This window comes from Sitophilus oryzae, unplaced genomic scaffold, assembly GCF_002938485.1.
Source record: "Sitophilus oryzae breed Bouriz unplaced genomic scaffold, Soryzae_2.0 scaffold_1442_pilon_pilon, whole genome shotgun sequence".
Lineage (NCBI taxonomy): Eukaryota > Metazoa > Arthropoda > Insecta > Coleoptera > Curculionidae > Sitophilus > Sitophilus oryzae.
Window position 1 is genome coordinate 1721647 of NW_022146107.1, and position 23812 is coordinate 1745458.

Genomic DNA, 23812 nt, shown 5'->3' on the forward strand with positions numbered 1-23812 from the left:
CTAAAAGACGCATATCAAAGTAATTAAAATGCCAAATATTAAAAGAACATTCAAATTTACCATAATCAGTTCCATGCCTCGACTTGTTACTACGTTTTTCTTCTTTTTGTTTTTTATCTTCTGAAACATATTTGGAAACCGCTGTTTTAATGAATTTTCATGAATGTACCCACACCAGAGATCTCACACAGCGGAATTTGATTTGACAACACAACAAATTAACTACAATACGATAGGACTTTTATTTAAATTATTTAAAATATTGAAGAGAACACTTACCGCTCTAATGAAACTGAAGCCTCACTGAATAACTCAATCACACAGACGTTATTAAAGTGACTTATTAATTTACAACCAAAGTAAACGATCAAGATGGCCACCATTTAAGTCCTAATATTTTATTCCTGATATTAATAACCGCGTACATTAATATAATGTAGTGTGTTCCTTGTATTAATAACATTGTTCATTGTCACAATGTACAACTCATTAATCAATGATTTAGTACATTAATATAATGAATATGTGTTCATTAAAGTTTCAGCTTCAGCATTAAAACAAAGAACGCATTCATTGGGACAATGAACGCGTTCTTCATATTAATGGAAATCTTACATTAATTTAATAACCAGATTTTCATTATATTGATGAAACTAGATTCATACTATTAATAAATCAGGCATTGATCTATGATTAACAAATCATTAATATAATGAAAAAAATCATTGTCCCAATGAAAGAACAGTTAATAATCAATGTTCATTAATATTATGAACAATATTATTTTCAGTGTGCAGCTGGGTTGGGATTTGAAGCAGGATAAAGCAGGATTGTAACAGCCCAAGCAGGATCGTATTTTATAATTCCTGCTTTCAATAAGTTGCTAACTTCCCCGATCTGTATGGCAATATGTATGTATCTGCAAGAGACTAAGCTGAAACATTTTATGCTCTATTGGAAAAGTACATTTTTTATTTTAGATTGTTTCTTAAAAGGTGGTACCTTTACAATACCAAAACATACTTAATTAATTTTGCAACGCCAATTTAATATCATCCTATCTCGATTACACCCATTTAATTTATTGTTTATGTATTAATTTGATTAATAAATTTCGGACGGTTTAATCATAAACTAAATTTAATCACCTCGAGGTTATTTTTTTTGCGCTGCATACATGATTCTTTTCGATCATATCTATAACGAGTTTGATCGGAAATTAAACATTTCTAGACAGATCGAGTGATAAGAAAAATTACTTTAATTACTAAATAATTAAATACATAATAATTTTAATTGGGCCGTAATAATTTATTTCTTAATTTCAGTTCTGCCGATTAAAAGGCAGTGATACCGGCACGATAGAAATCTAATTCAGCCGAGGAAAGTAAACTAACTCTGTGTTATGGGTTGTTAGTGGTCGGAAAAATAGCTCCGAGCAAGCGAACAGAAGCCGATAATTATTGTACTTTTCTATCGATAATCATGCTCCGCTTGATCTTGGATCTATGTAATTATTCTGCAGGTAATAAATGTTTTGTTGTTTTTACATTAGTACCACAAGATGAGGATTGAAACTATACAGGGTGAGTTTCCTACGATATTCATTATGGGTATCTCGGAAACTACTGGAGATAGAGAGTCGGTTAAATGGGGAAAGAATTGCAGTTTTGTGGGGTCACAAATATGCGCCTTTCAGATTTTTGAAAAAGTTCATGGCTTACTAGATATTTCGAAAAAAAACAAATTTTGGCTATTTTAAAAATTGTCCCTAATTCCATTATAATCTGTTTTAGACAAAAAGTTTTCAGATAAAAATTGTAGATAATCTCATCCCTAATGAGTTTGTGTTCTCAGATTTTTTCTAAAGCCTGTCATTTTAGACATATGACACAAACATATCTTTTTTTAAATGGAAACCATAGTTGGCCATGACTTCATAAAAAGCGTAATTTTTTAAGCTTTTCAGCGATATAATCTATAATATGTTTTTTTTCAAAAAGTTACTGAGTTATATCCAATTTTTATCTTTCTTGACTAATTTCACTTAGTTGGCATGGTGTTCTTATTTTGTTATGATTTATAACTTATAAAAAGACAAAATATATCATTAAACGGCTCTTTACAATTTACGTTACACAAACTAAAGCTTAAAAAAATAATATCACTACATACACTTTAAGTTATTTTTGAAAATGTTCAAAAAATTCGCCATTGTTTTGAGTACAAAAATGCATCTTTTTAAAATTGACTTTCTAGCTATTCTCACAGAACGACCGGTCGACTTAATTAAACTTCTCCTGTACTGCCTCATCGAATGACTCTCTCAATTCATAAGTTCTTTTGTAAACCTTGTTGTTAACCATACCGCATAAAAAAATCTAAAATGGATAGTCAGGTGATCGAGGAGGCCCATGCAATTGGTCCACCTCTTTCTATCCCTGAGTCTACATAATTATGATATAAATAATTTTAACAGTTCTTTCATGTTCTAAGTTGGTTTTTGGTTTGGTTTACTTAGATATAATTAATCTTTGACAAACTTCTAGTTCTGGCAAATAGGACTGAATATTTCGTCACTGGAGTGGAAATTTAAAAAAATAAAAAGTTATTATTTTGTTCACTGCAACTGGGTTAGAATCCAAACAGAAACCAGCTTCTTAGTCCCAGTGAATTTTTACTTCTAAACTAATATGCCCTAATCAATAAAAATATTTAACGATATACAAGGGAACAAACCAACACTTTTGTGTAAAGGTAAATTGTGTGCAATTAACTTATTTTGACTCAAAAAATACGTAGTTCTTCTATGTCCACGGAATATTAATCTCCCTATGTACAGGGTGTCCCATTTTCTTTGAAATCATACGGTATCTCCGTTATTCGTGAAGATAGTAGTAAATTTTCATAACCCTCTTCGTTTCTGAGCTACACGGTCTTTTCGAAAATTTTGCAATTTGGGACAGCCCCCGTATCTCCGTTATTATGGATGATATGGAAAAGGTAAAAACTGATTCTTGTAGAACTTTTTACGTAGAATACAGTGGCGTAGTCTGCTATTCTACGAAAAGAATATTTTTAAAGATATGAACAAAAGTTATGTTTTCTTAAAAGGAACACCCTGTATGTTTATAAATTATATGATCTGGTTTGCCATAAGCTTTTCAAAAATATATATCATTCTATATTTATTTTTACTATTTAGTACAATATTTAAAAAAATATATTAAAAGATCAAATATATTAGTAGGCCATGATTGATAATAAAAGAAAGAAAAGAATTATTAAAAATACATATACTGTCTTTTGTTTTATTTTGAGAGCCACTAATAAATTCTTTATATATTAGGGAAATCTCTATCGCTGTTCGTAAATCTTGGAAGCTATCGTATCGGGACTTTTAAATATTCCTTTAGCTAATTTATGGGAAATAAACTTTCAGCAAGATGGAGCTTCCCCTCACAACTTAACTTACAACGAAAATATTAGAATTTTGTTAAATTATTATTTCTCAAATCAATGAATTGGAACCAATGGACCCATCCGGTGGCTTCCTTTATTTCCGGATTTGTTTGTTCTCGATTTCTGATTTTGGGGATTTTTGAAATATGAAATATATCCTGGCAACTAACACAATGTCGGACACCTGCAAAATGCTTTAATATAATGGAAGCTTTTAGATATTTGCAAACCCATCCCGTTATAATAAATTCCAATATAAAAAAAGAAAAATATACTCAGCGATTCAGGGGTAACAGTTCAAAAGTAAAATATATCAATTCCAAATAAAATTTTAATATTTGTATGACTATTTTTGTTCGGATTTTATGATTTCTGTAATATGAATCGCCTCGGGATTCAAGAGGTTTCGAAGAGAGGGCGCTACCGTAGTCGGTCGACAAGGGTCGATTTCGCTTGCGACGCTTGAAAAAGAAGATGGCTGCGAACCTCAGCAAGAAAGACATTTTTTCAGTTAAAAGTAAAAATTTGTTGTTACATTTACAAGTAAAATAAAGAATTATCTATGGTCCTTCGAGCTATCATTTTAAGGTGACCCCAACCGCAACATTTTGGTCCAAACGAGCCGGATAAGTGCCATTTTGATCATTTTAAAAACTGGATATTGCCGGGCTAGAAACGAGCCTTTTGTCACGAACTGGAAGAACATCCATGGTGGCCGGCTAGCAACAAAACGCAAGAAGTGAGTCTGTCCCTATCTATTTCCTTATTTTCCTATTCATGCATGCTGTGCTCGACTAATAATGTTTATAATATATTCATAGTAAATTCAGTAGTTTTTCAAGTTAATAAAGACTAAAGACGATAAAGTTATATAGTTATACAGATCGGTATACGTAGATTTGTCATAAATAATTGATCAAGGTTATTTTCTTAAGAGTTTTAATACGGGAGATTTTATTAAGAGTCCCACTACTACGGGATATTCTCTTAAGGGTCTCACTACTACGAGATATTTTATCAACGGCTTCATTACATATTTAACAAAAGAATCATATTGTATAATTTAATTTAAGGGTATTTTTTAAGTTTAAGGTACCACAGAAATAATATTTAGTAACTTAACGATTTATTGTGAGTGTAATTGAAAAAACAAATTGATAATAAGATAACATTGCTATAAATTTAGTAAAAAGAATATACTGCAACAGAAGAAGCTATAGAATTGTGTTAAATATTATAATTTATATTGCAATAGGTAAGATTTGAAATGGCTGAAGCAATAGATCTCAGAAGGTTAAGAACTAGGCGAGGTCAGTTGAGAGGCATAGCCACTCGGTTTCAAAGTTTTATGTCTAACATGCAGGATGTTCTAGAAGTAAAAACTAGGTTGGAAAAAGTAGAGTCCGCGTTTGTAGAGTTCGATCAAGTTCAGTCCGAATTAGAGCTATTAGATGAAGAAGAAACAGAAGTTAGAGAAGAAATAGAAAATGTATTTTACAAAGCTATTTCTACAGGTAAAAATGCATGCGTTGATGCTAATATTAATTCACAAATATTACATACACCTCAAAATCCAGTAAGTAACATAAAGCTACATCCTATAAATTTTCCTATTTTTAGCGGAGGTTATGAGAATTGGATTAATTTTAAGGATACTTTTAATTCCTTAATAGATAATAATGTATCATTAGATGCGATTCAAAAATTTCATTATCTGAAATCTTGTCTTCGAGAAGACGCAGCTCAGATTATAAGTTCTTTAGAGGTAACTAGTAGCAATTATTCAATAGCTTGGAAATTGTTACAAGAACGTTATGAAAATCAAAGATTAATAATTCATAATTACATTAAAACTTTATTTGAAATATCTCCAGTTCAGAAAGAATCTTGTAAAGATTTAAGAAATTTATTAGACACGTTTTTGAAAAATATTAGAGCCTTACATTCACTAGGACAACCCACAGATCAATGGGATACACTCTTAATTTATTTATTAACATCTAAACTCGATTATAACACAAGAAAAGAGTGGGAATGTTCATTAAAGAGTAACAATTTGCCTACTATGGTCAACTTAACGGATTTTCTAAAGCAAAGATGTATGATATTAGAAACAATAAATGTAAACAAAACAAAATCAGATATATCTATTTCATACAGAAAAGGCCATGATAATAAGAGTCATTCTTTTGCCACAACTCAAAACTCCAGTTTTTCATGCTATTATTGTAATCAACCTCATCCTATTTATAGATGTCAATCATTTTTTAAACTTAATTTAGAGAATAAACATAAAGAAATTAAAAAATTAAAATTATGTGCAAACTGTTTAAAACCAAATCACGCTACAGATCAGTGTCAATCTCTTAGAACATGTTTTAAATGTAACCTAAAACATCATACGTTATTACATGACTATTCGAGTAACAAAACAAATGTAACTTCCTGTTCTCATTGCGCATGTAATAATAAAATACCAACTGAAGTTTCTGAAAATGAAAAAGATAATAGTGAGAATCAATCTTCATTAAATTTATCTTCTACTGCTGCTCATTCTTTATCAAATTATGTCATGTTATCGACAGCTGTTATATATATAAAAGATAAATTTGGAAATTTGCATACCTGTCGTGCTCTTTTAGACTCAGGTAGCCAAAGTAATTTTATTACAAAGTCATTAGCAGAAAAATTACAGTTAGATCAAAATCATACTAACATTTCAATATCTTGTATTGGTAAAAATAATACTAATATTTCAAAAGCAGTAAATTCTACAATAAAGTCAATGTACGGTTCATTTACAACTAATTTAAGTTTTTTCATAATTTCTCAGATTACTGAAGAGATACCTCAAATAAAATTTGATATAAGTCATATTAAAATTCCAGATAATATACAACTGGCTGATCCAAAATTTAATATTCCAAATAATATAGATATTCTTATAGGCGCTTCAATATTTTATGACTTAATAATGGGCGAATCAATAAGTTTAGGTACAAAACAGCCTACATTAAGAAAAACTAAGTTAGGTTGGATATTGTCAGGTATCATTCACAATAAACAAGTAAATAAACAAATATGTAATTTATCTTTAAATAAACAATTGACACGATTCTGGGAAATAGAAGAAGTACCATTTAAAAAACATTTTTCCCTTGAAGAACAATATTGTGAATCATACTTTAAAGAAACTACCACACGTAACGAAGATGGTAGATTTATTGTCAAGCTACCACATAATGATTCAGTTAATAAACTTGGGGATTCTAAGGCCATCGCTTTAAAAAGATTAAATCAAATCGAATTGAAATTTGAAAAGGATCAAACATATAAAACACTTTATAATGAATTTTTAAAAGAATATTTAGATATGGAGCATATGACACTAGTAAACACAGATTCAGATAATATTGATCATTGTTTTTATTTACCTCATCATGCTGTTAGAAAGGAAGACAGCAGTACCACAAAATTAAGAGTAGTTTTCGATGGTAGTGCGATTACAAATACAGGAATATCATTGAATAATTGTTTGCATGTAGGCCCAACTATACAGGATGATTTATTTGATATAGTAATTCGGTTTAGAACGTATCCTATAGTATTTACTGGTGACATCGCGAAAATGTATCGCATGGTTTTAGTACATCCTGAGCATAGGAATCTACAAAGAATTCTTTGGCGTGAAAATGATAATGAACCTGTTCAATCTTATACGTTAAATACTTTAACTTACGGTACAGCTCCAGCATCATTTTTAGCCATTCGATGTCTCCATGAATTAGCATATCAAAATCAACATAGATATCCTGAAGCTTGCAATAAGATACTTAAAGATTTTTACGTAGATGACTTACTAACCGGTACTAATACGGTAAAGGATGCACTTAAATTAAAAAACGAGATATATGAGATTTTAAAGTCCGGTGGATTTGAATTACGAAAATGGTCATCAAATTCACGAGCCTTTGTTGAAGATATAAATTCTAATTCTACTCATTTATTTTCAGATAAAACAGATTTTAAGTTACTAGGTTTAATTTGGGATTCAAAAACAGATATACTACGATACTCAGTAAACGTGAACTATAATAAAACAAATATTACTAAAAGGCAAATTTTATCATTAATATCACAAATATATGATCCTCTGGGATTGATTGGCCCAGCTACTATAAAAGCTAAGATTATTATGCAAAATTTGTGGCAATGTGAGATAAATTGGGACGATCCAATTCCATCAGACATAGCTGAAATCTGGCAAGATTTTAGTAAACAATTAAATTCATTAAATGATATTTCAGTGCCTAGACATGTATTATGTAATTCTTCAAATTATGTTGAACTTCACGGTTTTTGTGACGCCTCCGAGAGTGCATATGGCTGTTGTATCTACCTACGATCATTAACTAATTTCGGAGAATGTACAGTGAGATTATTGTGTGCAAAATCAAAAGTAGCACCACTCAAACGAATAACTTTACCTAAATTGGAATTGTGTGGAGCTTTACTTCTGGCTAAGTTAACAAAACGAGTTCTTAGATCTTTAACGGTAAACATAGAAAAAACATTTCTTTTTACTGATTCCAGCATTGTATTATCATGGATATCGACAGAACCATGTTATTTAAAAACATTCGTCGCCAATCGAATTGCGGAAATTACCGAATTAACGTCAAAAGATAAATGGTATCATGTAAAGTCAGAATTAAATCCTGCTGATATTATTTCGCGAGGCACAAATCCAAACATTTTAAAAGATAAAAAATTATGGTGGTGCGGTCCTAATTTTTTAAATGATAATGCCAAGCCGTTCTCAAGCAGAACTCCTGACTACAGAGATAGTAATGTACCAGAAATGAAAAGAACTGTAGCTTTAGTTTCAAATACTGCTGAGATATCTAATATCTTTACTAAATTTTCTTCCCTAACAAAGCTTAAACGCGTAATTGCATATGTTTTACGTTTTAAAAACAACGCTTTATGTAAAGATAATAAAATTTCAGGTCCTCTTAGAGTAAATGAGTTAAACAAAGCTATGACTATTCTAATTAAGATTGTACAATTTCAAGAGTTTGCTGACGATATAAAAAATCTTACTTCTAAAATTAAACTGTCCAATTCTAGCAAGCTGTTGAATTTGAATCCATTTTTAGATGAAGATGGTATTATTAGAGTCGGCGGAAGATTAAAACATTCGCATTTAAGTTATAATCAGAAGCATCCGACAATATTACCTACAAAGCACACCTTCACAGAACTGTTAATATTACACACTCATTTACGATATTTACATATGGGTACTCAAGCACTTCTAGCTACAATTCGTTTAGAATATTGGCCATTATCAGGGAAAGTTGCCGTCAAGCGCATCTTGCGGAAATGTATTAAATGCTTTAGAGCTAAACCAAAGTCTGTAACTCAAATAATGGGAGATTTACCTTCCGATCGTTTTTCAACATTAAGACCATTTTATAAGTGCGGTGTAGATTACGCAGGTCCTTTATATATTAAAAATAGTACTTCTAGAAAAGCAAAAAATGTAAAAGCTTATATATGTTTATTTATTTGCCTATCAACAAAGGCAGTTCATATTGAACTAGTGCGTGATCTCTCAACTGATGCTTTTATAAATTCTTTAAAACGGTTTATATCACGAAGAGGTAAACCTTCTGACATCTATTCAGACAATGGAACAAATTTTCGAGGTGCAGCTAGAGAGTTGCAACAATTATATAGTTTCCTTTCTGATAAGTCAGTTAATGAAGAAATTTTGAATTTCTTGGGACAGGATAAAATTTCATGGCATTTCATTCCGTCAAATTCGCCGCATATGGGAGGTATTTGGGAGGCCGCGATCAAATCAGCCAAGTATCATATAAAACGCATATTATCTCAAGCATATTTAACTTTTGAAGATATGTACACATTATTGGTTGAAGTTGAAGCATGTCTGAATTCTAGACCCCTTACCCAAATATCCAATGATCCCCTAGATTTCTCCTTGCTTACCCCAAGTCACTTTCTTATTGGAGACTCTTTATTGGCCATACCTGAAACCAACATCATTGAAGCAAATGTTTCACGTTTGAATCATTACCAAAGGTTGAAACAAATTCATCAACACTTTTGGCAAAGATGGTCACGAGAGTATTTGTCTACATTACAAACCAGATCCAAATGGAAGACCAGTCAACAAAATAATCTAAATATTGGGCGTTTGGTCATCCTGAAGGAAGAGTCATCACCACCTTTACAATGGACGAGAGGCCGAATAGTCGACATTCATCCAGGATCCGATGGACTTGTGCGCGTCGTTTCTGTGAAAGTGCCGAACGGTCGCATAGTTAAGCGGTCTATTGCTAAAGTTTGTTTAATGCCAGTCGATTAAAAGTTCGAAACTTTTAAGGTGGCCGGTATGTTCGGATTTTATGATTTCTGTAATATGAATCGCCTCGGGATTCAAGAGGTTTCGAAGAGAGGGCGCTACGTAGTCGGTCGACAAGGGTCGATTTCGCTTGCGACGCTTGAAAAAGAAGATGGCTGCGAACCTCAGCAAGAAAGACATTTTTTCAGTTAAAAGTAAAAATTTGTTGTTACATTTACAAGTAAAATAAAGAATTATCTATGGTCCTTCGAGCTATCATTTTAAGGTGACCCCAACCGCAACAATTTTAGTAAATACCATTTTGATTTTTTGTTATTTATCAAGGCCTACTAATAAGAAAATGATATATTTTAAATATTGCACTATATAGTGAAAATAAATATAAAGTGATATATATTTTTGAGAAGCTCATAGCAAGGCGGATCATACGATTTATAAATATACAGGGTGTTCCATTTGAAAAAACATAACTTTAGTTCATATCTTCGAAAATATTTTTTTCGTAGAAAAACAGACTACGTCACTGTATTCTACGTAAAAAGTTCTTCAAGAATCAGTTTTCACCTATTCCATATCGTCCATAATAACGGAGATACGGGGGCTGTCCCAAATTGCAAAATTTTCGAAAAGACCCTGTAGCTTAGAAACGAAGAGGGTTATGAAAATTTTGTTGACAGCATCTTCCGTTTGACAAAAAAGTGGGACAGGTTTGTGCAAACCGCATCCTCCTATCTTTACTAATAACGGAGATACCGTATGATTTCAACCAAAATGGGACACCCTGTATATCGTAGGTCTGCTTTGCAAAAGTAAATTCTCCAAAAAAAAAATTCTCATTAACTATGTGATGTGGCGTTTTTTTAAAAGAGTCGAAAAATGTAGTAAATACTAGAGGGACCATTTTATGAAAACAAAAATCTGTCTTCGGTGGAGTTGGAAAATATTTATACTAAAATTTATGTAGGGGAGTGGATAGTTTTCACCCTTCCCGTACTTTTTCTTGGGGGAGGGGGGGTGGTGGTGGTGTGTATTATGAAAGTCATGGTTGAAACCACTCTATTAATGGGAGAGTATTTAAATTTAACTATTTTAATATGTCTTCAAAACCGTTTTCTAAAAAACGAAAGTAACCTTCACCGGTCAACATATTCTCGAAACTGTATGGCCAAGAAAAGTTGAACCAATGATCCTACACGCTTTTCTTTATTTGAAAAATTCATATTTACAATTTTTGTTTATTTTAACAGACAGTTTCACATTTCTGAGAGCAACGACGATTGAACTTGTTTCCATGGCTAACTATGTTAAACTATAGTCAAGAAAAATAAAAATTGGTTATAACTCAGTAATTTTTCGAAAAAAAAGTATTATAACTTATATCGCTGAAAAGCTTAAAAAATTGCGCTTTTTATGAAGTCATGGCCAACTATGGTTTCCATTTAAAAAAACATATGTTTGTGTCATATGTCAAAAATGACAGGCTTTTGAAAAAATCGGAGAACACAAGCTCATTAGGGATGTGATTATCTACAACCTTTGTCTGAAAACTTTTTGTCTAAAATAGATTATAATGGAATTAGGGACAATTTTTAAAATAGTCAAAATTTGTTTTTTCGAAATATCTAGTAAGCCATGAACCTTTTCAAAAATCTGAAAGGCGCATATTTATGACCCCACAAAACTGCAATTCTTTCCCCATTTAACCGACTCTCTATCTCCAGTAGTTTCCGAGATACCCATAGAGAACATCGTAGGAAACTCACCCTGTATACAGCGGCAGCTCTCGGGATCCCTAGAACAAAAAAAGGTTATAATTTTTTATTAATAGAATAATTATCATTACAGTTGAGGGTTGGAACCTTTGATGTTTCAACAGTAAAAAAGGATACTACACTCAGATGTTAAAAACGCAACAGAAATTTTTGGTCAAATTTAAAGTGTTATATTTTTGTTATTTTTAGCCCTATTTTTATGAATTTTTTAGCACGCTGTATATAATTATACCACCTTTTATTCGTAAACTCAGTTTTTTTTATAAACTTTAGTATTTGGCATATTATACAGCGTTAATCGAGAGGTTGTTTTTTTACCTTAACTTTAAAACACTCTGTGCAATATTTCCTGTATAAATTTTTCTAAAATATAATTTTACGGTCAGAACCATGTCTCCTGGGCATTTTGGTTTTTCAATGATGTCAATACATGCCTTGCTTAATTTTTAAGAGCGAAATGAGTTTGCCAAGAACAATTTGCAATTTTTTCAATTATCATTTCTATTTTTAAGTTACTTTTCAATGTAACAAGACGGCTTTGGTGGTGGTGATTATTGTGAACTATATACTATTATGAACTGCTCATCATGTTCGACGTTTGGCAAATGCTTGGCAGAAGGGTTAAAGGTCGCGAAGCAGTACCAGCTTCATTAAAATGAACTTCGCTTGGTCCTTAAAGAATGGGAAAACATAACGCAATATGATATATGCAGCCTCAGTGACAGTATGAACGGACATATACAGGCAGTTATAGCACCAAAAGGCGGCAATACGAAGTATTAGGGTATTTTTTACAATTTTTTTTTCTGTTTGTATACTTCAGTATTACACATGTTTTCTTTAATATCGTATCTGTTACCGTTATTAATGTTTATTAAAACCCGGACTGTATCGTTAGTATTTTTACGTTTTTTTTTTAAATTTAGTATAGAGTATCCAATGCAGTGAAATATGATGTTACGACAATAGTCACCAAAACCATCTTGTCATATTAAAAATTAACATTAACCAAACCAAAACATGTATTGACATGGATCAAAAAACATAATGCTCAGGAGTCATGGTTCTGGACGTATAATTATTTTTTAGGAAAATTTCTAGACGAAATTATTGCACAGGGTGTTTTAAAGTTAGCGTAAAAAACAACCCCTCGATTAACCCTGTATAATATGCCAAATACTGAAGTTTATAAAAAGCTGAGTTTATGAGTTAAATCTGATATAATTATATACAGCTTGCTAAAAAATCATTAAAATAAGGCTAAAAATAACAAAAATATAACACTTTAAATGTGACCAACATTTTCTCCATTGCGTTTTTGTTGCATCTGAGTGTACCTAATTCACACAAATGAATGGAGAGATGCCATAGACTTAAAATAAAATATAGACTGAGCATCTCATTCATAAATAGCTGGAACATGCGGTCAGACACTGTCTTGTTATTGTTGTGTTATTGTTTTAGGTTATAACGAGTGCGACACGAGCGATAGATAGGTTGTCTCTGTCGTAACGGTCGTTCCCTGACGACTCTGCCGAGAAACACAATACTGTCTTTCGTTTCTCAAGTACACCTGAATTCTCCGTATCATAGCCGGGTAATTTTTTTATTTTAATGAAGCTATAATTAAATTAAAAATATATCGTATTTAAACTTTTTTATATTTTATTAAGATTTAGGACAGGTTTTTAAATAAAAGTTTAGAAAAAACAATTTAGAGTCCAAAAGGATAAAAATAATAAAATACACGTTATAGAAGAAATTTTATAATCGAAATTACGTAATTTTTGAAATTAATAATAAATTATTAATTTTAGTCAAACATTACAACCCCTAATATTAATCAAAACAGGATCTATTCCACAGATATAATAGAATCGGCGACAGGGAGAGAAAAATAGTTGTAATTTTTTTCTGGTTAAGTGATGTCTTATTATGTAAATTAGAGAAAACATAAATCTGTTCCATTAAAGCACGGAAGGTGATAGGAAGTGGATAAAATAAAAACTACATTTATTTAACTCGGTACTGTCTTTATTATACCGGGTGCGTCTCAAAAGTAGCTCATCCCCATAATTTTTTTATATTTTCAAATAAAAAAACAAGATTTGGTATGTTAGTATATGAAATAAATTAGAATTGATTGACGCATTCAATTGTTTTTGGTCACTTCCTGTTTCACCGGAAATGACTATAACTTTTAATTTTTAAACGGCACCCTCGGTATATTTCTACTTTATTCGATAGAAAATGACACTCTGAATAGAATGACATATCATATGTCAACTTTTGACATTTTCGCATATGATTTAATTGTAATTGTAACACGCGGTTCATAACGACAATTTGACTCAAAATACCAAGTGTGTGGTATCAATATATTCATAAAAAAATGCTTTTTCCAAATATGCTAATGAGTCACCCTTGTTCCATTTGAAAAAAATGACATATGTATGATTAAAAATACGATTTGTACATCTTTTAACCGGCCTATACAAGACACGAAACCTATTAGATGATCAAAACTATTTTTCCAAGGCTCCTTGATTAAAACTTAGTGTTTTAACAACACCATGGCACCCTGGATTGAAATTTAAAATACGATTTGTTTTTAAGCGACAATGTCAAAAGTTGGCATATGATATGTCATTCTATTCAGAGTGTCATATTTTATCGAATAAAGTAGCAATATACCGAAGGTGCCTTTAAAAATCAAAAGATGTAATCATTTCGGTGAAAAAGGAAAAGACCAAAAACAATTGAATACGTCAATAAATCCTAATTTATGTCATATACCTACTAACATACAAATCTGTTTTTTTTTATCTGAAAAAATAAAAAAGTTATAGGGGTGAGCCACTTTTGAGATGACCCAGTATATTAAAAAATATTGTTTCATAATGTAATATCATTTTAAAATTCTTGTATGTTATTTTAGATTCTGAAGATAATTTTAGAATAAACCGGAATATATTTTTAATAAAAACATTATTAATTATTAACAGGGTTATAATTATGATTTTGTTACAATGTAAGTAAGTAAATAATGTAATGTAAGAGAAAAAAATCAGATTTTACATTTTACTAAAATATTATCTAAATAAGCGCCTTTCTACAACAACGCCACTGACTCTCAATGGGTAAATTGAGAGTTGCCTACCGGTCGAAAGTCGTTTCAAGACTTAAAATGGATAATTTAAGTCAAATTTCTTGCAAATTTGGCACTGGCGAACCATATTTTATAGTTCTTGAACAGAAAATGTCAATAAAATAAACACTTAAGGACTACAAGCTAAGAAAATGCGTTAATACAGCCGGGGATATAGCGGCAACAAAGCTTTACCGCACATGTGCGACGCGTACTACAAGGTAATAAATGAATGAATAGGCTTCCTCGCCTCTAATCGGTGTTGTCATATTGTAAAGAACTTATCCTTTTTAAACAGTATCCGACTTATAATTTAGTAGTATAAGGACTATTTAATACATCTATGGAATATTAAAACTTACTTTATTAAACTGTAGTATTAATATCTCAATATATGTGTGTAACAAGAAAAAAAATATTGATAATATTAAAGACGTGACAACATAGACTGGATGAGGAAGGCTCGGTCGACTGTACCCAGAAGTAAACTTGTATACAAAAAAGATTGTTTGACCGCGTTGAGATGTAAATAGTGTAGTCTATATTTTATTTTAAGTCTATGAGAGATGCAGTTTGGATTTATTAAGAGACTAGGAACTAAAGATGCCTTGTTTTCGCTAAAGCTTTTGGTGCAGAAATGTTATGACCAACAACAGAATGTCTTTATTTGTACTGATGGGATAACTCGAGCGAAAATTCGCTCGAGTACTCGATTATTGAAATAACCGACATCGCTCGATTATGAACGAGCGATGCAAGTGACGAGTACCAAGCGACGAACGAAAGCGATCCTAGAATGAAATAAATCGAAATCCGATTTTAATGTGACATACTCGATAAAACGCCGAGCGAATTTTTTACATACATTGCAGGTAGCAAATTTATACGACGTCGTATATATTTATCCGTTGCGTATCTGAGGGACAAGATCCTACTAAATCAAGCGATCAAACGAATCGCTCGCCTCTTGCTACTTGCCATTCATCACTACGCACGCAACTTATACTGCTTGGTTCTAACGAGTACTTCCAAAAAGCGACGGGTGAAAAGCCGTTTAAATACGAGTGATATTTCGATCGAGCGATCACCCGGTTATTGCAGTCGCTTGAAACTCGAGTACTCGGTTATTGAAATTAATCGACTTTTCCCATCACTATTTATTTGTTTTATTGATTACGAAAAAGCATTCGATAATAATATCATGCATGATTTACTTCTGGCACGACTACGGGAAATCGGAGTACAAGATGTACAGGGTGGGTCAAATTGGACGCTTTTAAAGGGAAACACCCTTTTCTGTAGGAGATAGACGAAAACTAATATCGGTGTCTGGAGCTCAATTTTTATCAAAAACATGATGGTGTAAACCGCATATCGATATCTATTACAGTTTCGGAGTTACGGGGTGTTTTTCAAAAATGTGCATTTTTAACAAATCGCTGTATTTGTATTTTTGTGAAAACATTTTTAAAGCACGTTTTTACGCAGAATTTAATGGTTTAAGTATAATTTTCTTAAATTGTATAATTAGTACAAGAATTACCAACAGAAAATTTGATTTTTTATATGGGATACTCTGTATATTTTTAATTTATTAAAAATAATTTAAAATTATCTTCCAAAAATATAGCACACTTTATATTTTGCTCGATTCCTCTTCGAGATATAGATTTTATTAAAATTCGCCCATTTTGAATAAGTAGGCTTTGAACAGCGCAGGCTGTAATGCAAAAAAAATCTAGCGGTGAGCAACACTTAAAACGAAAATAATATTTGTAATGAGAGATGCAGAATTTTATAACAATTTAAACCATATGTAACCAACTTCAACACATTTAAACTATATCTAATAACAATAAACATAAATAGCAAACCGAGACATGAAATTTTGCTACAGGTGACATATCGACAATCTTCGATCATGGACAGACAGGGCCTTTATTGAATATTTTTCGCGGAATTCATTAACTCAGTGGGGGTGAAAGATACCCTGGCATAACTGCTAAGTCTAATTCTTGTCTAGATTATATGGTCAATTTAAAAATAAGAACCTTTATTCTTCCGCAAAGATATCCATAGCATTAGATCCATAGGCACTAAGTCCGGCGGTCTCGACGGCCAACCGCTTGGATCTTGGTTAGCTATTTAATTATTCTCGAAATTGGCTGCAAAAATTTGCTAATAACTTCTGAGGCGGTGCCTCGTCTTGCTGGAGAAATATGTTTTCGAGTTCCATTAGGGGCAGATCATCAATAAGGGATTCAAAGCCTACTAGTTAAAAGTGGCGAACTTTTAAAAATTCTGTATTTAGAAGGAAATTATATGAAAATATTAAGTGTGCTATATTTTTGGACAGGTAATTTTAAGTTCTTTTTATTTAATATAAAAAAAAACAGGGTGTCTCAAATAAAAAATTAATTTTTCTGTTGATACTTCTTAAATTATTTATTTTTAACAAAATATATTTAAACCATTAAATTCTACGTAAAAAAGTTCTTTGGAAATATTTTCATAGAAACACAAAATTTTCTATAGCAAAAAAGTTACAGCGATTTGTTTAAAATGCACATTTTTGAAAAACACCCCGTAACTCCGAAACGGTAACAGATATCGATGAGCGATTTTTATCATCATGTTTTTGATAAAAATTGAGCTCCAGACACCCATATTAGTTTTCGTCTATCTCCTGTAGAAAAGGGTGTTTCCCTTTAAAAGCGTCCAATTTGACCCACCCTGTACATGGTACAAGAAAATGTAAAAAATGTTTTAAGAAGGTAATAAATTATCTAAATCTAAATTCCTTCAGTTCAGTGTAATTAGTCTTATATACATTATGTGTCGTCCCAATTTTTAACTTACAATATTACGAAAAATTTTAATTACAGCCATAACGACAAAAAAGCTCTTTAGCGGAATTATGTGTCTGGGAGGCCGATCTGGCTAAAATCCTCGTATCATGCAACTATGGCGGATCGTCACCCTTTATCGCTTTAAAACAAGAAAATCCTTTTCTCAAAGTACTTGTTTCTCTTTTCCGCAACGTTCATTAATAATCCTGGCAGCGGCGTTCCTCTTCAACCCTCCTCACTTTTCTCCGCCACCCTCCGCCTCCACCCCTTGCGACGTACTCTAAGTTTTTTGCCAGGTTTTAAATTACCACCGAAGACTGCCCGTACTAATGACATGTGTTTATGCCCGAGGTCCGAATTTCATTGTGCGGCTAAGCGGTGGTCAGAATCCAGAGCGAGGTTGCCAGATGATTAAAGCCAGAAAAAGAAATGCCTATTGCCTGGGGAAGTTTTTATCTAACTGGAGATAAATAAAAGCAATGGCATTTTCAGATTTAGATAATAATAATAATTAAATTTGAATGCTTCCAAATCAGTTGTATCCATGTTTTTATAGAAAGATAAAAAAAATGAGATCTTACCCTAGATTGGATTTTTCCAGGTGGGTATCGGTCTGATCCACCACGATCTTTTTAGATCTATTCGACTCCTCTTCTGATCCTTAGGTTACATTCTCCAGTTCTATCCTTTTTTTTGTTTAGCATTTGCTAGGAGACTGAACCCTCCATATATCTCTCTGTCAATGGCCTATCATTACCTATTACCGAGAAACCGCTTTTAAATGGAAACAACCTTTTCTATAGGAGATAAACGAAAACTAATATGTATTTGGAGCTCAATTTCCATAAAAAAACATGATGGTGAAAACCGCACATCAATATCTGTTACCGTTTCGGAGATACGGGGTGTTTTTCAAAAATGTGCATTTTTAACAAATCGCTGTAACTTTTTTTGCTATAGAAAATTTTGTATTTCTATGAAAACATTTTCAAAGCACCTTTTTACGTAGAATTTAATGGTTTAAGTATATTTTTTTTAAATTAATAATTTAAGAGTTATCAACAGAAAAAATGATTTTTTATTTGGGACACCCTCTATATTTTTAATTAACTGAAAAGAATTTAAAATTACTTTTTCAAAAATATAGCACACTTGATATTTTGTTATAATCCCCTTCGAAATACAAAATTTTTAAAAGTTCGCCACTTTTAACTAGTAAGCTTTGAACCCCTTATTGATAATATGCCCTTAATGGAACACGAAAACATATTTTTCCAGCAAGACGACGGCGACGCACCGCCTATGAACGCTAAAGTTATCAGCAAATTTTTGCAGTCAATTTCAAGAATAATTGAATAGCTAACCAAGATCCCAGCCGTTGGCTGTCGAGGCCGCCTGACTTGATGGAGCCATGAGTGCCCATGGATCTAATCCTATGGATATATTTGCGGAAGAATAAAGGTTCCTTATTTTTCCGTATAATCTAGACAAGAATTAGAAATACTTAGCAGTTATGAGAGGGTATCTTTCACCCCCACTGAGTTAATGAATCCCGTGAGAAGTTAATGAATTCCGACGGTCGATATGTCGCCTGTAGCAAAATCTTATGTCTTTGTTTGCTATTTATTGTTATTAGATATGGTTTATATGTGTTGATGTTGGTTAAATATATTTTAAATTGTTATAAAATTCTGCATCTCTCATAGCAAATATTATTTTCGCTTTAATTGATGCTCACAGCTAGATTTTTTTTTGCATTACAGCCGGTGCCGTTCAAAGCTTACTTATTTAAAGCGGGCGAAGAGGAATCGAACAAAATACCAAGTGTGTTATATTTTTGGAAAGGTAATTTTAAATCCTTTTCAATAAATTAAAAATATACAGGGTGTCCCATATAAAAAATCAAATTTTCTGTTGATAATTCTTAAATTATTAATTTTAAAAAAATTATACTTAAACCATTACGTAAAAAAGTGCTTTGGAAATGTTTTCATAAAAATGCAACATTTTCCACAGCAAAAAAGTTACAGCGATTTGTTAAAAATGCATATTTTTGAAAAACACCCCGTAACTCCGAAACGGTAACAGATATCGATATGCGGTTTTCACCATCATGTTTTTGACAAAAATTGAGCTTCAGACACCGATATTAGTTTTCGTCTATCACCTATAGAAAAAGGTATTTCCATTTAAAAGCGTCGAATTTGACCCACTCTGTACATGGCTTTGAAACAAAAATCAAAAAAGGATGATTTTGGCAAATCTAAGATTTGTCAGCACACTCTGTGCCCGGACACAGGACACAGAGTAGATTTTATGATGATAGAGCTGATGAGTCCCTAAACGAAAAATAAAGGAAGCAGTTTAATATAAATAAATATATTGCTCGGGCATCTGTAAAGGTTAGTAATTTATTTATTTAGCGTATGCCTTATTCAGACACAAAGTACGTAAAAGAAAAAAAATACAAACAGTTAACAAATTTATATAATCTGTTGATTCTGGAGTTGCCTAATTCCTCCACCAGGTGTTTGACGATTTGATTTTTGCCACACTCGCAACACTCCATTTGTGTAAAGTATATACTAGTTTTTTTTTCTCAGGTAAGATTTTGATAGACGATGACAGAAGAACAGCAGATGACGTCCCATACCAATCTATTTATTTTACTAAAAAAAGTTTCTAATATTTTTTAAGTTAACTACACTGAAAAAAAGGATCTCTCAGTCGAAATGAATATGACTTTGACCCAAAAGATTGGCGCTTTTCAATAGGGCCAAGAACGACGTTTCTTTGCCCAAAGCATTAACTATCTTTTCATAAGCTTTAAAAAATTACTTTTTGTCATACGCTCCCAAAAACAGCTATTTTACGGACTCATTTCAGTCCGTAAAATGTTTCTTTTTCGGCCTAGGCCGTAAAGGTCGTCATGGCAACCTTTATGGACTAAAATGTCTAAATTCGTTATTTGGTTGTTTTATTTTGTCATTCAAAAGGGACATTTCTTGATTAAAGAGACACTTTCCTTAAACCAATAGCGAATACTATTGACTCAACTAAAATTTATTTTGATCTAAGAGAAGTCTATTCATCATATACAGGCATATTACGAGGTATATTATTTTCTGATAAATTTAGGTTTTTCTGGTCTGTAGTAAATAAAGTGATATTATTTTCCTCGATAGTAGTTATTTCTGCTTCTTCACTCCTTGGTATTTTTTGGTGTGGTTCATCACTCTACAAATTACAAAAAAATGTTACATCACGATTAATCAAAGTAAAGCAAATAAATTATTAAAGGCAAAAATAAGCTTTGGTCACATTTTGAATTTTTTAATACGACTTGAAATTCTAAATTTTTGTAATTATTTGCATAAAAAAATCGATACCTATATTCTTATTCTATCTATAGTCACGCATGCATTATCTAAACAGGTGCATTAGGTAAATGTCTTTTACCTTCAAATATCGTAAATAAATGCTCTAATTTCCATTTTTTCAGAAACTCCTTTAAAGAATCCATATATCCTAAAATTTGTCCATAAAAAATGGCAAATGCATGTTAGTAACGATCACTAATTTGTTATACGATATGCATTTAAAAAGCAAATTATGCAAAATTCCAAGAGGAAAATTCCAAGCAACAAAACCTGTGCGTACTATGATGTGCGACCTATGAAATGCGACGTACGACTGATTGGACTGCCGACTGATTGTATATACCGTCCTTCGTCATCGTCTTTACGTGTCGTTATTATTTTTCATCAAAAGAGTATTTAGCTATTGGAAAAATGGCCATGTTTCTTGAATGAAGTACTTCCTAGCGTATTTTTCTTATTATTTTAAAACAAAGTAACTTGCACTTGGTTGAATGAAAATAGATTCAAGAGAAATTTTCGAATTTTTCAAGAGAACAAGTTTTCTTGACTTAAGAGAATTTTTCTTCAGGCAAAATATTTTCTTTTACGCTAAAATAAATTCTCTTGCCACTAAATTTTTTTTTCAAGAACGATGACGACTTTAGTTCAAGTCTATCTTTTTTATCAGTGTACGGATGGATTTAAATATAAATCCGTCATGCGTCGTCTCTTGTTGTTTTTAACCAGTTTTATTGGTTTATTTCAAAAATGACAGATCATATTTCAATTTTATTGGTTTGACGGAATAATGAACGACAAACAGACGCCAATGCGCATGAACTCGCCTTTAGATTTTTGGGGCTTGTCCAAGTCTTGCCAAATTATAGGTTATAATTTTGTGTCAACTTATGTTAAATATCTGCGTTTTGGAAGATGATGCGTGTTGATTCGTGTTATTACGTGTGGTTTCTGTCTTTTAAAGTCAAGTGGAGGAAAAATCGAGGGAAAATTAACTATAGACCTAGAGCACAGTTTATAGTTAGTGCTCGCTGCTCGCTGCCCAGGCAGAAAGTCTTATACACCAATAAAGTTACCATCAATAAAGTTTGTATACCATCTCGTCGTAGATAAGTGCATCTCGTATATGGTACAAGGATCGTACTAAACATATACTAAAAACTGGTGTAGTTGTAAAATATCGACATCACACGATAGGTAAATAATGGATTTTAATACTGCAGAAGATGCGGCGCAGACTTGGATACATCTATTTTGCTAGCGCTTGTTTGGAGTCTCCATTTCCGAAAAGCTTTTGTATGATTAAGAGGTGAGTAATGTATGGCTATGAAGCCGTATTGACGTATCTAAAATTATTTTGTTTCGGATATAATTAACAAGTTATGGCAACACAGCATCACCGGACATGATCTCATATGTAAATAGGGAAACAAGAGGGAGCCGTCTAAATAGATTAAGTGTGACAGCCATCTAATCGGGCCGTCACACGAGAGAGTCAACCCGGAAAGGGTATTAGGCTCGTCGTCCGTTAGAGAGAAAGTCTTGCCCTAAGCCCTTCTACATATGACAATCCGTGCAAATCTCGTTTGTTTGGTTTTATTTGATGGGCATGCACGTGGCCGGGATTTTCGGCTGAGTTTTAACTTAATTGCGGAGGCCCGGGGCTCATATGAAGGAATGACCAGAGTTTGGGTCCCCAATCGGGATGCTAGAGCCAAGGAAAATTAAAAGATGGCAATGTTAATTTATACGTCTGAACAATCTGTGTTACAGAATACAAAATATATTATTTTGTGCATTTTGAGTTCTTAGCTAATTTTGTGAGGATTAACTAATGAAGCAGTTAAAAATAAAAAGTTAGATTTAATAATACAAAAGCCGCAGATACATAAAGTTAGACGGAAAAAAGCTTTTTGGAAAATAAAAAGTATAATTTATTAGAGTAAACACAAAAATGTAATTTTGGGTCAAAAGTCAAAGCCTTTCAGCTTTGTCAGGAAAACAAAAGAAATAGGAAGGTAAAAGGTTATCCAAAAAGTTGTTATCATCATCATTTTCAGCTTATTCAACCATCTCCAATTATGTTGTAGCCTCCCTCACATATTTAGATACTCTCTTTGTAGTTGAGCCCATTATTTCTATTGTTGGTTATGTCGGCCCAAGTTAACCCTGCACTGATAAAAAAGATAGACTTGAACTACGTCGTCATCGTTATTGAAAAAAAAAAAAATTAGTGGCAAGAGAATTTATTTTAGCGTAAAAGAAAATATTTTGCTTGAAGAAAAACTCTCTTAACTCAAGAAAACTGGTTCTCTTGAAAAATTCGAAAATTTCTCTTGATTCTATTTTCATTCAACCAAGTGCAAGTTACTTTGTTTTAAGATAATAAGAAAAATACGCTAGGAAGTACTTCATTCATAGTACGCACAGGTTTTGTTGCTTGGAATTTTCCTCTTGGAATTTTGCATAATTTGCTTTTTAAATGCATATCGTATAACAAATTAGTGATCGTTACTAACATGCATTTGCCATTTTTTATGGACAAATTTTAGGATATATGGATTCTTTAAAGGAGTTTCTGAAAAAATGGAAATTAGGGCATTTATTTGCTATATTTGAAGGTAAGAGACATTTACCTAATGCACCTATTTAGATAATGCATGCATGACTATAGATAGAATAAGAATATAGGTATCGATTTTTTATGCAAATAATTACAAAAATTTTAGAATTTCAAGTCGTCGTATTAAAAAAATCAAAATGTGACCAAAGCTTATAATTTTAATAATTTATTTGCTTTACTTTTATTAATC

The 23812-nt window shown here is 32.0% G+C and overlaps 1 protein-coding gene across 1 annotated transcript; it reads left to right on the forward strand.

The window, feature by feature from the left end:
* Window positions 1-3833: 3833 nt before the first annotated feature.
* LOC115877020 lies at window positions 3834-9946 on the forward strand. The gene is made up of 2 exons (XM_030893083.1): window positions 3834-4201; window positions 4718-9946. The coding sequence occupies exon 2, from the start codon at window positions 4730-4732 to the stop codon at window positions 9854-9856; it is 5127 nt and encodes a 1708-aa protein (XP_030748943.1). The 5' UTR covers window positions 3834-4201; window positions 4718-4729; the 3' UTR covers window positions 9857-9946.
* The last annotated feature ends 13866 nt before the right edge of the window (window positions 9947-23812 follow it).

Bases quoted from the DNA above. Each gene is read 5' to 3' on its own strand.
- LOC115877020 (XM_030893083.1), top strand. From the start codon at position 4,730: ATGGCTGAAGCAATAGATCTCAGAAGGTTAAGAACTAGGCGAGGTCAG.